Source organism: Cherax quadricarinatus, chromosome 48, assembly GCF_038502225.1.
Source record: "Cherax quadricarinatus isolate ZL_2023a chromosome 48, ASM3850222v1, whole genome shotgun sequence".
NCBI lineage: Eukaryota > Metazoa > Arthropoda > Malacostraca > Decapoda > Parastacidae > Cherax > Cherax quadricarinatus.
The window spans coordinates 22,484,676-22,500,465 of record NC_091339.1 but is presented as its reverse complement, the minus strand read 5'-3'; the positions used below and the strand labels follow the sequence as shown (position 1 = coordinate 22,500,465).

Here is a 15,790-nt window from a genome sequence, read left to right as displayed (position 1 = left end):
GGAAGGCCGTTGAACAGTCTTGGGCCCCTGACACTTACTGTGTTGTCTCTTAGTGTACTCATGCGCCCCTGCTTTTCACTGGGGGGTGTTGCATCTCCTTCGAATCTTTTGCTTTCATAGCAAGTGATTTTCGTGTGCAAGTTTGGTACTAATCCCTCAAGGATTTTCCAGGTATATATCATTATGTATCTTTCTCGCCTGCGTTCCAGGAAATACATATCAAGGGGCTTCAACCGTTCCCAGTAATTTAGGTGTTTTATCGTACTTATGTGTACCAAGAAGGTTCTCTATACATTCTCCAGTCAGCAGTTTCGCCGGCCTTAAAAGGCGCTGTTAGTGTACAGTATTCCAGCTTAGAGAGAACAAGCGATTTGAAGAGAATCATCATAGGCTTGGCATCCCTAGTTTTGAAGGTTCTCATTATCCATCCTATCATTTTTCTAGCAGATGTGGTAGATACGTGCTACTACTACTACCACCACCACTACCACAGCTTTTGCTACTACTTTTAATAATAATGATAATAATAATAATTACAATAGCAATTAGTTGTAACAGACCTTGTGAATATTGTGCGCACATAAGGTTTTGTGTTGGCAGATTATATGCGAAAGTACTTAAGAACTTTCATTAGAAATCACACACAAGATAAACAACACTGATGAAAGTAGTGGTAACAATATATAATACAACACTAATTAGATTTTATTTGATTGTATAATGCAGGTGACCCTCACCCTTTACCTTACCACGGTTCTTTTTAAAGAGTTTTACAAAACCCAGGTTTTAGAAACTCTGCGTTAAGATGATTGAAGAAACCTCCCCCGATCCTCCCTCTCAGTATCTCTCACAGTATAACTGCATTAAACAGTTACATTCTAAAACACGAAAGTCTCCCTCCATCAGTGGACTTGCAGTAATATGACGTTGGAAAATGAGACACATATGCAGAATAATGTGATTACTGACAACTTTTCACCCATAGAGACGTTGTTAATAAAGGATCACATTAAACTGCATTTGTGTTTCTGTTTTTTTTTTCACTCGTGTCAGTATTTTATATTATTTCTCTGATAATACAACATGTTATGCAGTTATGAATAACTCTCAAAATCGTAATGACATGACTGTAGCCACTGTGGGGCCAATGTTAATTTCCCTGTAGTGTACAGAAATTTACCTAGTTGGATGAATATCATTAGGCCGGTTTCGTCCAGTAGATAACACACTGGCTTGCTAGTTTTAGGACTGGCTTGCCATGGGTTCGAGCCCTCTTTTCAGTGAGGTGTTATGCTGTCGAAAATCTTGTGAAGCTTACAGAGACATATGATGAAGTCTTACGTAAATTACGCCTTTCGGAGCTGCAAGTTATGAAAAAAAAACTTACACACATATAACTCTTGAATGAACATTCTAGAAGTGGACAATCTAAATATGGATTACATTTCCTGACATGGTCTTCATAACCAGTGCAATCACTATATAAAATAATATGCAAAGCAACCACAGTGAAAAATAGTAAAATTCTTAGCGCTTTCGTGATTTCTCACATTATCAGGGAAATGTCACAGTTCTTTGGTAATGTGAGGAAATCACGGAAACCCTTGGAATTTCACTATTTTTTTCACTGTGGTTGTTTTGCAGATTGTGATATCACTTATTTGCTGTGATCGTATTGCAGAAAATAATATGTAGTTTAAAGGGTAAATTAAGCTTCATTAGTCAGTGGTACTGTAATGCGTTTGTGCTTTAAGTCAGTGGTATTTTAAGTCAGTAGTAGTATTGTGAGTCAGAGGAAGCATTAACTTGGTATACATGAGATAATCAACACTTCTTATTCTAGGCACCTACAGCCTTCCTGCAACATAGTCCAGTTGATAGATTCTAATATAGGAATACTGTATATCTTGCTGTTTATGATAAAAATGTTATTTACCACACTTGCACTAGACATCTTTAATGATGGGTGGCATCCTGGAAATACAAATTGTCGAATTTGGTAGCCATATTGAACAATGGCTGCTAGTTAGGTTCTTTAATAAATCTTGAGATAGCATTCCACTTCATTAAACAATTCGACTACACATTACAACTCGCTACAGCTTACTAAAACACACTTAAAGCATCACTTACCTTGTGCGTGGTGAACCACCGTCGCCAGCAAGCACAGCTTGAGAGCGGAGAAACACCAGTGTCTCCTGGCCACCATTGTCTTGATCGTCGTCTCCAAGATACACTCGCCAGACCTCATCTCAGGCATGGATCTCCACACGACCTCCTCTCCCTCTCTCTCTCTCTCCTAGTCTCTTCCTCCTCCTCCTCCTCCTCCTCCTCCTCCTCCTCCTCCTCCTCCTCCTCCTCCTCCTCCTCTAGCCTTTTACCACCGACTTATCTAAGTTCTCCTGTGGAGTCTTCAGGCTCGTGGACTCTTATTTTTTTTTAATATTTCCTGAACTTTGGCCTCTGTTCGACTTTTTATTTCCTCCGATGACCTCTTGAAACCTTATGTAAGGTTGTGTGAGATAGCTTGGTCTTGCATGACCTTGTCTCACTCTCTGATTCACTTTACTAAAAAAAATTGTTTCAGTTAACCTGGTCTCTTTAGGTCATCCACACAGTATTTTTCAGGTCCTATTGAAATAAATTTACGAAGCACCTGTGACCCTTGGAGACCTGTATCAAACCCGGTTTGTGGTTTGTCCTGACCCCTCGTGTCTAGGGAGGGAGGGAGAGAAAGAGAGGTAGGGAGAGAGATAGGGAGAGAGAGAGAGAGGGAGAGAGAGGGGTGTGTAGAAAAAACTCTAGTCTTTATCACAAGGGTGTAACACCTTGGCTTTCCCTGGTAGTCTTAACTTTTCCATGCTGGATGATCATACCAGCGTCGTGAGGTCTTACTGCGCGTATCATACATGGCACTGATGGACTGTCTTCTCTGCTGTTCTACTGGGAATGCACTACAAGATGTATATATAATCTATTATTTGCCATAGCCTACACATCACACTCGCTGTTTGTTCTACTGGTGTGACACTATCTGTTCAGTCTAGAAACATTACTCATTATCAACGTCTTTTACAAATATACAGCTGAAGTATATCAACTATAACACAACTGCTAGAAGACAGCCTTCTTATTCCTTTCTAAATATGACTTTCTAATTTGAAAGCACTTTTCTGGTAACATATTCATTTGCTCTGTCTTTAGTTATGCTCTCATTTCATCGTGATGGTTTGTTAAAAAATATTTAATATTTTTAACAGCTAGTGAATCCAGCTTGTACATACCTGGTCTAGGATTGATAGCCTTCTCCCAGATAGATTCAACAGTGTTGCGATTAATGAGCGAGTTAGGAAAGATCAGTGCCCTTGCAACAAATCCCTCCACCATATCTCTTCCTACAACCACTTTCACCAAATCCCTCCGCAACACCTTCTCTCCCTAACCACTTGCTAAAGACCCCGCCACTCCACCTTCTCTTCCTTCACCACTTGCACCAGACCACTCCACTACACCTCTCATAACACCACATACATACATCTACACCGCGTGCACCACTCACACCAGACCCCAACTCTACAGTTTTCTCTACAACACCTACATCTCTACACCACCTGCACCAGTTATTCTCCTCTACATATTCATCACCAATCTGTAACCTTTTCCCTCGAAACAGTTTCTGACCAATTTCCCGCTTTTTATGATGGCGTCCTGCTGGGAAAAGGGCGTGGCGAGGAGCAGAAAGGCGTGTTTGAGGGTGTGGAGGCGTATGTGGGGTATTGGGAGTGTGCGGGTGTGGAGGGTAGTGAAGGCGTACGTTTGGGTGTGAAGTGTGCAGGCTAACTGTAGGCACTTGGAAGAGAGTGGAAGGCCTTGAAAGGGATGAGACAGACTGGGTATTGGATGATAGGACTACAGAGGGAATGAAGTAAAGGACTGCAGAGGAAATGGAGTGAATAAATGCAGAGGGAATGGAGTGAAGGGCTAAGGTGGGAAAAGACCAGAGGGCCTCGGAGTTTATAAAGTGGAGGAACGTAGACGGGATGGAGTGTGGGGGGCTGTAGAAGAGATGGCGTGTAGGGGACGCTCTGGAAATATTTCCTGTTAATTTGTATTTGAATTTGTGGGTGTTTTGCTTTACCTAACACGCAGTCCAAAGTTAAAAACATGTCAGTAATTTGTAATAGTTCCATTTATAAAATCAGCTGCTTCTCGAACGGAAAATTTGTCCTTGGTATGATTTCGTACATAACACACACACTCGCGTAACAAAAAACAGTTAGTCAAAATTTCTAGTTCATTTAAAGTTGCATGAGTTTAGGTATAAAATCCACTTTTTTCATTAGTTAAAAATTCTATTGAAAATTTACAGCTGGTCTGAGTTTGTAAATAAAATCAACACTCGCTCATAAAAATGTAGAGCCATTGTGAACATTATCATTAAAAACCCAAACTCTCTTATTGCCGTTATAAAAATACGAATATGAAAGAAAATCTAAACGAGGTATAATTTAGAAATACTTTTGATGTTTTGTTTTTGAATGAGAATAAACAACATTTTTTTTCCTGCTTGAAACGTTTGAGTTACTCCTGTCTCTTGTAAACGTGTGTGTGTGTGTGTGTGTAATATTATCAGTTTATGGTTACAGTAATTGAGTCCCAGCTCAAGGCCCTGCTTCTTAACTTTCGGTTACAGCGTTCATTCCATCCCACCCTCGTGAACTGTATCATACATATTCTTAGAGCTGTGTATGAGTCTTCCACCGCTTCTTCATACAGGTCTTTCCACTTCCTGAACATCCTGAGTCTATGAAAATATTTGCTAACATTTGTTGGACTCAACCGTGACTTTAGCTTCCATCTGTGCCCTTATGTACCTCTTTCAGACTCTCGGCCAGGCTATCCCTAGCCACTCCTGTCAGTTCTCTTAGTATTTTATATGTTGCTATCTTCTTACAGTTCAGTTCTTCTAGTTCTAGTACTAATCTCGTTGCGAATCCCTGCACTTTATCCACTCTCTTGACTTGCTTTATGAGGTGTGGGCTCCAAGCTGGTGCTGCAGACTCCAAGATACGTTTGAAACATGTCATTCAGTTAGTCATGAATAACTTCTTGTTGAGATTCATGAATGCTCAGCTTAAATTCGTAAAAACTGCATTCGATGTAAAGGTTATTCGGTTAATGTGCAACTCTCTGAATATGGTCATTATTACAGTCACCCCGAGGTCCTTCTTTAGTGCGGTTAGCAGCCTGTTTCCATAGTTTAATTGAATCTCATTCCACAGGTGCTGTATGATCCCTAAGGGTTTAGTGAACACCTAGAAATATATTAATAATGTACCCAGGATCTCTACCTAGTTTCTGCTTCTGTTTCCTCTTCATCCATTGTCAAAGAATGCGTGTGCTGGGGTTGAGTTTCAGTAGCTGCTTGTCTGACCAGCCCTGCAGGTTGTCCAGGTTCGCTTGCAGAATTTTCTTGTTTTTCCGCTTTTTATTATCATTAATATGATATCCGTGAACAGAGATACATCGGAAATCATACAGTTCCCATTACCTCACGTCTTACATCCGTGTATTCTGATAACTTTGTTTGAACAATCACTCTTTGTCTCAGGTCCACCGTAGTACATTCCTTGTCATCCCTGCCTGCTAATTTATGTTCTTGACCAGTCTCTTCTGCAGTAGTGTCAAATGCTTTCTAACAGTCGCTGTATATGCAGGCCACTTACTCCTCTCCTCCTCCTGTTACTTTATCAGCACGTTTGTGAGAGAGGATTTACCATCTCTGAGCCCGGTGCTGATTGTTATTTATTAAAGTACTCTTCTCCAGGTGCTCCATCACTCCTGATGATCAGATCTTCACCATTACTTTACATACGTGTATCAGGGATACTGATCTATAGCTTTACTGTACCTGGCTGTCTCTTTCGAATATCTGTGTATAGATGTTTAATAAACTTGCATATAGACTTTCTATACTTCTCCGCAAATATTATAATTATAAATACAATAAATACTCTTGTATCTTCTAAGTCTCTTCCTTCCAGCACTGTGGTATTACACATGTTCTTCATCTAAGAGAATGCTGACGATTTAATTTAGATTTAGACTTTAAGCACTGACGAGATGAGTTAGATTGGTGAGAGGGATGAGAGATGTCAGCAGTGTAGCCAAGTAATGATGTGATGGAGGTCAGTGTGACTAAGTCAACGAGACACCTCTCCCTGCCCTCGCCTCTACACCACACACAAACACAATGGTTTTTCCCCCTCACGCTGAATTTAACTTTATTTCTTGTTCTTCCTTTTCATGTTTAGTTATTCATTTATGTCCTGTTTACCCTCCCGTCATTTTGTTTTTATTTTATTTTCAGTCGTATTTTCTTTCACTTTTCAAACTGTTCTGTTGCAATATTTTTCACTTTGCTTGATGCTATTTTTTCTTTTATCCTCTTGCTTTCTCTTCACTTTTCTCCTTCCGTTAAGTTGCTTTACCTTTTATTTTTTTTCTATACAGCTTTATGTATCCCACCTTCCCTCTTGTTAGTCTTTTTCACACCTTGGAAGGAGAGGGAGGATTTATCTCTTATTACGTTCTTTTCTTCCTCGCTTCTCGTTCTCTCCTCCATTCTACGCTATTTTTTTTTTCCTTTGCTTCGCTTCTTGGAATTTTTTTCTGTCCTACTCCTGCCTCTCATGATTTTTCTCGTCTTCCGTTCACTCGTAATTTTTCCCATCCAGCTTCTGTTCCTTCTTGATAAGCTTCTGTCTTGTTCCACTTCCCTCCTGTCTTCTCTCGCTTGGTTTTCTTCCAGGTTTTCATTGCTCTCTGATTACCTTCTGTCTTTTTTTTTTCTTGTGTTCGTTTCACTCTTCTCTCGTTATGTTATTTTAATTTCTTTTATTTTTCCCCTTATTTTCCGTTTGCTGCTCTTCCACCCTATTGTACCTACGTTCCATTTCTTTTCATTACCTCCCTTCCTCCTTCTAAATACACCCTAGTTCCCATTTAAGCAAGTTTCTATTCCGATCTCTTCTATTCCCCTCTTTCTTTTTCTCCCTACCCTTTCCCTCCTTTATCCTCTCCCTCTTCATTTTTTTTTCTCGCTATTCCTCAGCCTTCCTTTTAGGAGGTGCTTGAATTTTGGTGGAGAGCTCTTGATTCACCGCAGTGGAGTTGCCCCTTGTCTTTCTTGAATCAAGCTTGATTACCTCAGGCACTGTATAACCCATACGAGTTTAGCGCTTCCCCGTGAATGTAACATAATACTGACTTTCTTATTGTCCATTCCTTTACCCTTTCTCTGTGACCCCTTCTTCCTCACTAGTCTTTCCCATCAGCTTCCACCTGTCCCACACCTATCCCACCTCACGCCCCGCCCCCTCTGTCCCTCCCACCTCACTCCCCCATCAGTTCCCCACCTCACCTTCTGCCTCCTCTCCCGCTCCCCCCCCCTAACACCACACCACAGATTTTCCGCTGAATTTGCCTGCTGATCCGCGTTGTGGAGACGCCCATTACCCACCGCTTTTGTATTCTATGTTGCTGCTGCAAATTTATCACCTCGTTTTTGAAAATCCATCGTTTGGTGGATTTACGGATTTACTTACTCAGTCTTTCTTTTTAACATAGAGAGAGAGAGAGAGAGAGAGAGAGAGAGAGAGAGATCATTTTGAAGTCCACTCCTGTCTAAGGTATACTATTACCCCCAGGATGCCACCCACGACAGTTGAATAGCATCCAGGTACCTACTGACTCCTAGGTTCAGGGCAGCAAGTGTCAAGAAACATCCCCAACGTTTCCACCTGTGCCGGAGATCGAACCACGGACACTTAGTAGGTGAGCTAAATGCGCTACCAGCAGAGCCACCGGACACAGTGTGTGATTTTATTATATTTTTCTAATATTTTCACTATATATTTTAACTACCCAACGCGTTTTTAGAAATCCCTCCTCTATTGGATCAAAGGATTTACTCCAACATTCTACTTAATTTGTGTAAGAGAAACACATAGGACTGTTTTTGCTTCATTGTTATTCTTAGTTATTTATTTACAATTTGAGCACACATACAGAGGTACAAAAAAATACAGATAAGAGCAGCATGCCATTATGATATATTTACTGTATAGGCGAAATGAAGGTTAGGAAATGTTTGTCAGGAAACAGGACAAGTGTATTGTGACGCTGGTCTTAGTCGTGTGATGACCCGCAACTGGAGCTTTGGTCGTCTGACCGAGGACTTCCACTGGCTTACCCCTCTACCCCTTTACAAATTATAAGGCATAATGAAGATAACTGATTCATTCGTACATGAAGAATTTATTCCTGCAGTATATATTATATAGCTCGAATAATACTGTGAAAAACAATATTTTTGCTGTTAATAAAAATAAAAATATAAGTCGTAATAATAATAATAATAATAATGACGGAAACTTCCAGTTGAAACTTACAGAAGAGCTGAATAATTATTGTTAAGTATTATATAAAAATTTCATCATTAATTTGTTAATGAGAGAAACAATACATATATTCATACACACACACACACGCGCACGACCTGGTCCAGCAACTGGCTCCTGGAGTTCAATCCCACCAAGTGCAAAGTCATGAAGATTGGGGATGGGCAAAGAAGACCGCAGACGGAGTACAGTCTAGGGGGCCAGAGACTACAAACCTCACTCAAGGAAAAAGATCTTGGGGTGAGTATAACACCAGGCACATCTCCTGAAACGCACATCAACCAAATAACTGCTGCAGCATATGGGCGCCTGGCAAACCTCAGAACAGCATTCCGACATCTTAATAAGGAATCATTCAGGACCCTGTACACCGTGTATGTTAGGCCCATATTGGAGTATGCGGCACCAGTTTGGAACCCACACCCAGCCAAGCATGTAAAGAAACTAGAGAAAGTGCAAAGGTTTGCAACAAGACTGGTCCCAGAGCTAAGAGGTATGTCCTATGAGGAGAGGTTAAGGGAAATCAACCTGACGACATTGGAGGACAGGAGAGATAGGGGGGACATGATAACGACATCCAAAATACTGAGAGGAATTGACAAGGTGAACAAAGACAGGATGTTCCAGAGATGGGACACAGTAACAAGGGGACACAGTTGGAAGTTGAAGACACAGATGAATCACAGGGATGTTAGGAAGTATTTCTTCAGCCACAGAGTAGTCAGTAAGTGGAATAGTTTGGGAAGCGATGTAGTGGAGGCAGGATCCATACATAGCTTTAAGCAGAGGTACGATAAAGCTCACGGCTCAGGGAGAGTGACCTAGTAGCGATCAGTGAAGAGGCGGGGCCAGGAGCTCGGACTCGACCCCCGCAACCTCAACTAGGTGAGTACAACTAGGTGAGTACACAACCTCAACTAGGTGAGTACACACACACACATGTTCCAGAGACTGGACACAACAACAAGGGGACACAGTCGGAAGCTGAAGACACAGATTAATCACAGGGATGTTAGGAAGTATTTCTTCAGCCACAGAGTAGTCAGGAAGTGGAATAGTTTGGGAAGCGATGTAGTGGACGCAGGATCCATACATAGCTTTAAGCAGAGGTACGATAAAGCTCATGGTTCAGGGAGAGTGACCTAGTAGCGACCAGTGAAGAGGCGGGGCCAGGAGCTTGGACTCGACCCATGCAACCTCAACTAGGTGAGTACAACTAGGTGAGTAGACACACCACATACAGCGCGCGCGCGCGCGCAAAGGCTAAGTGTTTATTGACAAGTGCTTTTGATAAATATTAAGTAACCCAGCTGGTAAGTACCGGGAGGCAGAGGAAAGCTTCATACCCAAAAGAAAAAATGGAAACAGCATAGACAAAGAGAACCCATGATTAACCCTAAGTTGCTGAGGCAAAAAAGAAAAAAAGAAAAGCAACAGAACTTGAAAAATCTGTAGAAAGCAAAGGAAATACGAGAATAAGGAGATAAACAGGAGAGCCAGAAGCGAATATTCCAGTTTGAGGAGAGAGACTGAGCTACGATTTGAGAATAACATAACAGGAAAGACCAGGTCGGAACTCAAAGTACTTTACGGCCACATTAAAAGAAAGACCACAGTAAATATGAAGGTATTTCGACTGAAGAAGGAAGGAAGAGATCGCACGAACATCCATAAGGAAGTTTGTGATGTGCTGAACAAATTATTTAAAGAGTACATCTCCGTGAAAGCAATAACAATACCAGAATTCCTAGGAGAAAGGGTACACCAGCAGGTACTGGACGTCGTGAACACAATAAGGGAAGAGTTAAAAAAACTTCTGATGAAGCTGGATGCGTCAATAGCAGTGGGACCTAACAAGGTGTCACCAGTGGTTCCCCGAGAAGGAACAGCAGCACTGTCTGAGCCACTTGCTAAAATGTGCAGTACATCATGTCGGTGGACATTGGAAAGTAAGATAAGATAAGATTTCGTTCGGATTTTTAGCCCCGGAGGGTTAGCCACCCAGGATAACCCAAGAAAGTCAGTGCGTCATCGAGGACTGTCTAACTTATTTCCATTGGGGTCCTCAATCTTGTCCCCCAGGATGCGACCCACACCAGTCGACTAACACCCAGGTACCTATTTGCTGCTAGGTGAACAGGACAACAGGTGTGAGGAAACGTGTCGAAATGTTTCCACCCGCCGGGAATCGAACCCGGGCCCTCCGTGTGTGAAGCGGGAGCTTTAGCCAACAGGCCACCGGTGTAAACGAGGCAGACAGGAAGTGTTGAACTACAAACCAGTATTACTGGCATGCATACCATGCAAAGTAATGGGGAAGATAATCAAAAGAGTGATAGAACACTTAGAAATAGTTTCATGAACGGGTGATTCAGATTGCATTTTCTTGGACTAAAAGGCAGTGTATCCCGCAAGAGGGTTACTGGGGCAGAAACTCGAGGTGCACATTAGAATAAGAAAGAACGTACTCGGATGGATCAAAAAGAGTACCTTAGGGGAAGGAAGCAAAGAATGACTTTCCGGGAAGAGATGTCAAATGGGAAAGAGTAACTATTGAGGTTCCGCAGGGACTGGTGTTAGGGTCAGTACTGTTTCTTGTTTATATGAATGACATACAAGACTGGACTGGTTCGGATGTATCTGTTGATGACGTAAAACAAATGAAGTGAATAAAAGTAGGCGGGTACAAGGAAAGACTACAAATGAATCTGGACAAACGCCGAGATTGGTCAGATAAGTGATTCATTCAATTTAGCCCAAGCAAATGCAAGGTTATGATGATTGAGGAAGGGACCAGAAGACCGGACACAGCTTGGCAATAAGCTGGAGGCTAACATTAGTCAAATAACCTCTACAGTCAACGTTCGTGTAGCAAATCTAGGAGAAGCCTTCAGGAATCTCAAAAAAAAAAAGTTATTCCAAGTTTTTAGTTCCGTCTTGAAGTATGCAGCACCAACATGGAACCCTCACATGAAGAAAAAGTGTTTAACAACTGGAGAAAGTGCAGAGTTATGCAGCGAGGCTAAAGTCTAGAGCTAAGGAGTATGAGCTGGGAGGAGAGGCTAACGGACTAGAATCTAACGGCAGTTTGAAAAGAGGAAAATAGGTACTTGGGGGCAGAGCTAGAAATTAAAGGCGCTGGTGAGTCACAGAAATGGCAAAAAGTAAAAGTATTTCTTCAGCCTCAGGGTGTTCAGTAAGTGGAATGACCTTGAAGTGATGGAGGTAGGCTCAGTACAGAGTTTTAAGAACAGATACGTTAGGGCCCACGAGGATAGAAGGGAGTGAATCTGGCAAACAGCAAATTGAGAGTCGGGGCAAGGAGCTAAGAATCGACCCCAGCAATCACATATAGGTAAGTACACACACACACACACACACACACACACACACACACACACACACACACACACACACACACACACACACACACACACACACACACACACACACAGCTGCTGTACACAATGGTTATCTCTATACAAAAGAATTATACCCACCATAAGATTTTCCTAGACTCTGACGTATCCTTTCCAAAATTATTATCTACAAATCTTTTGAAAATTTAGAGATTTTAGAAGCTCGGATACAATTCATGGATTTACTGAGCTGAATTTTCCATATCATAAGTGTATTGATAAATATAATATATTTTTCACTATGAACGTCAGCAATACAAACATTTCTTCTTACAATATTTCAACAATTGATGAAATGTGGAGACAAAAAAAGGCTTTTGTTTGCTGTTCTGAGCTGATGTTTACTAACTCTAAAATTGTCTGGTTAGTAGAAGACGAACCTTGTGACGACGTTTCGGTCCGTTCTGAACCATCGTCGAGTCACAGCTGCCGTGACCCAACGATGGTTCAGAACGGACCGAAATGTCGTCACAAGGTTTCTTTCCATAAAATCACAGTATTGTGCTTTTTATATTGTTTCTGTGTAGTGTACGTCAGTGATGTATTTTGTACTTTCTCCAATACATCTGTAACTTAACAGCTGTAGCTGATCAGCTGTAACTTAACAGCTGTAGCTGATCAGCTGTAACTTAACAGCTGTAGCTGATCTGCTGTAACTTAACAGCTGTAGCTGATCAGCTGTAACTTAACAGCTGTAGCTGATCAGCTGTAACTTAACAGCTGTAGCTGATCAGCTGTAACTTGACAGCTGTAGCTGATCAGCTGTAACTTGACAGCTGTAGCTGATCAGCTGTAACTTAACAGCTGTAGCTGATCAGCTGTAACTTAACAGCTGTAGCTGATCAGCTGTAACTTGACAGCTGTAGCTGATCAGCTGTAACTTGACAGCTGTAGCTGATCAGCTGTAACTTGACAGCTGTAGCTGATCAGCTGTAATTTGACAGCTGCAGCCGATGCTTTTCACTCTCATTCAAGCTTCAAGCTTTTACACGTTGTGTAATAATATTTATTTGGTGTTATATACCAAAAGTGTGAACCTCTGCCACAACACTGATGCTTGCCATGGTACGGGTGGGGATCGAACTCGCGGCAAGTGAGTCATGATAACACCGAGGGTTGCACACGACGCCCTTCCAGAGTAGTGTCTTCATCCTGCTGACACGCTCTTTATAAAAGGAATTTCAACTGCTATCCATTTTTTCCGATGATTACCTCCCATAACTGTCTAACCTTGCTAGTGATGTGCTTGAGGTGAGATAATTAAGGTGAGTTACGCAAGGGTGAGATACTTGAGGTAAGGTACGCAAGGGTGAGATACTTGAGGTAAGGTACGCAAGGGTGAGATACTTGAGGTAAGTTACGCAAGGGTGAGATACTTGAGGTAAGGTACGCAAGGGTGAGATACTTGAGGTAAGGTACGCAAGGGTGAGATACTTGAGGTACGTTACGCAAGGGTGAGATACTTGAGGTAAGGTACGCAAGGGTGAGATACTTGAGGTAAGTTACGCAAGGGTGAGATACTTGAGGTAAGGTACGCAAGGGTGAGATACTTGAGGTAAGGTACGCAAGGGTGAGATACTTGAGGTAAGGTACGCAAGGGTGAGATACTATAGGTAAGGTACGCAAGGGTGAGATACTTGAGGTGAGGTTCGCAAGGGTGAGATACTTGAGGTAAGGTACGCAAGGGTGAGATACTTGAGGTGAGGTTCGCAAGGGTGAGATACTTGAGGTGAGGTTCGCAAGGGTGAGATACTTGAGGTAAGGTACGCAAGGGTGAGATACTTGAGGTAAGGCACGCAAGGGTGAGATACTTGAGGTAAGGCACGCAAGGGTGAGATACTTGAGGTAAGGTACGCAAGGGTGAGATACTTGAGGTAAGGCACGCAAGGGTGAGATACTTGAGGTAAGGCACGCAAGGGTGAGATACTTGAGGTAAGGCACGCAAGGGTGAGATACTTGAGGTAAGGTACGCAAGGGTGAGATACTTGAGGTAAGGTATGCAAGGGTGAGATACTTGAGGTAAGGTACGCAAGGGTGAGATACTTGAGGTAAGGCACGCAAGGGTGAGATACTTGAGGTAAGGCACGCAAGGGTGAGATACTTGAGGTGAGGTTCGCAAGGGTGAGATACTTGAGGTAAGGTACGCAAGGGTGAGATACTTGAGGTAAGGTACGCAAGGGTGAGATACTTGAGGTAAGGCACGCAAGGGTGAGATACTTGAGGTAAGGCACGCAAGGGTGAGATACTTGAGGTAAGGCACGCAAGGGTGAGATACTTGAGGTAAGGTACGCAAGGGTGAGATACTTGAGGTAAGGCACGCAAGGGTGAGATACTTGAGGTAAGGCACGCAAGGGTGAGATACTTGAGGTAAGGTACGCAAGGGTGAGATACTTGAGGTAAGGTACGCAAGGGTGAGATACTTGAGGTAAGGCACGCAAGGGTGAGATACTTGAGGTAAGGCACGCAAGGGTGAGATACTTGAGGTAAGGCACGCAAGGGTGAGATACTTGAGGTAAGGCACGCAAGGGTGAGATACTTGAGGTAAGGTACGCAAGGGTGAGATACTTGAGGTAAGGCACGCAAGGGTGAGATACTTGAGGTAAGGCACGCAAGGGTGAGATACTTGAGGTAAGGTACGCAAGGGTGAGATACTTGAGGTAAGGTACGCAAGGGTGAGATACTTGAGGTAAGGTACGCAAGGGTGAGATACTTGAGGTAAGGCACGCAAGGGTGAGATACTTGAGGTAAGGCACGCAAGGGTGAGATACTTGAGGTAAGGCACGCAAGGGTGAGATACTTGAGGTAAGGTACGCAAGGGTGAGATACTTGAGGTGAGGTTCGCAAGGGTGAGATACTTGAGGTAAGGTACGCAAGGGTGAGATACTTGAGGTAAGGTACGCAAGGGTGAGATACTTGAGGTAAGGCACGCAAGGGTGAGATACTTGAGGTAAGGTACGCAAGGGTGAGATACTTGAGGTAAGGTACGCAAGGGTGAGATACTTGAGGTAAGGTACGAAGGGTGAGATACTTGAGGTAAGGTACGCAAGGGTGAGATACTTGAGGTAAGGTACGCAAGGGTGAGATACTTGAGGTAAGGTACGCAAGGGTGAGATACTTGAGGTAAGGTACGCAAGGGTGAGATACTTGAGGTAAGGTACGCAAGGGTGAGATACTTGAGGTAAGGTACGCAGGGGTGAGGTACTTGAGGTAAGTTATGCAGGGGTGAGGTACTTGAGGTAAGTTACGCAGGGGTGAGGTACTTGAGGTAAGGTACGCAGAGGTGAGGTACTTGAGGTGAGATACGCAGGGGTGAGGTACTTGAGGTAAGGTACGCAGGGGTGAGGTACGCAGGGGTGAGGTACTTGAGGTAAGGTACGCAGGGGTGAGGTACTTGAGGTAAGTTACGCAGGGGTGAGGTACTTGAGGTAAGGTACGCAGAGGTGAGGTACTTGAGGTAAGTTACGCAGGGGTGAGGTACTTGAGGTAAGGTACGCAGAGGTGAGGTACTTGAGGTAAGTTACGCAGGGGTGAGGTACTTGAGGTAAGGTACGCAGAGGTGAGGTACTTGAGGTGAGATACGCAGGGGTGAGGTACTTGAGGTAAGGTACGCAGGGGTGAGGTACTTGAGGTAAGTTACGCAGGGGTGAGGTACTTGAGGTGAGGTATGCAGGGGTGAGGTACTTGAGGTAAGGTACGCAGGGGTGAGATACTTGAGTAAGGTATGCAGGGGTGAGGTACTTGAGGTAAGGTATGCAGGGGTGAGGTACTTGAGTAAGGTACGCAGGGGTGAGATACTTGAGTAAGGTACGCAGGGGTGAGGTACTTGAGTAAGGTATGCAGGGGTGAGGTACTTGAGTAAGGTACGCAGGGGTGAGGTACTTGAGGTAAGGCACGCAGGGGTGAGGTACT

General features: G+C 43.1%; 1 protein-coding gene across 7 annotated transcripts in view; it reads right to left on the bottom strand.

Annotated features, from left to right (window-relative positions):
* Window positions 1–15,790, bottom strand: part of LOC128696080 (lachesin) — a 381,368-nt gene that overhangs the window by 358,717 nt on the left and 6,861 nt on the right. For 2 of the 7 annotated variants that reach the window (XM_070094973.1, XM_053787129.2), the window contains exon 2: window positions 2,134–2,954. The exons of 1 other annotated variant lie outside the window; for it this stretch is intronic. In XM_070094973.1, coding sequence (XP_069951074.1) covers window positions 2,134–2,260 — 127 coding nt within the window. In that variant the 5' untranslated portion in view covers window positions 2,261–2,954. Of the gene's footprint in view, window positions 1–2,133; window positions 2,955–15,790 lie in introns of those variants that run through there. 4 more of the 7 variants (XM_070094974.1, XM_070094975.1, XM_053787131.2 and 1 more) reach the window with 4 other exon arrangements.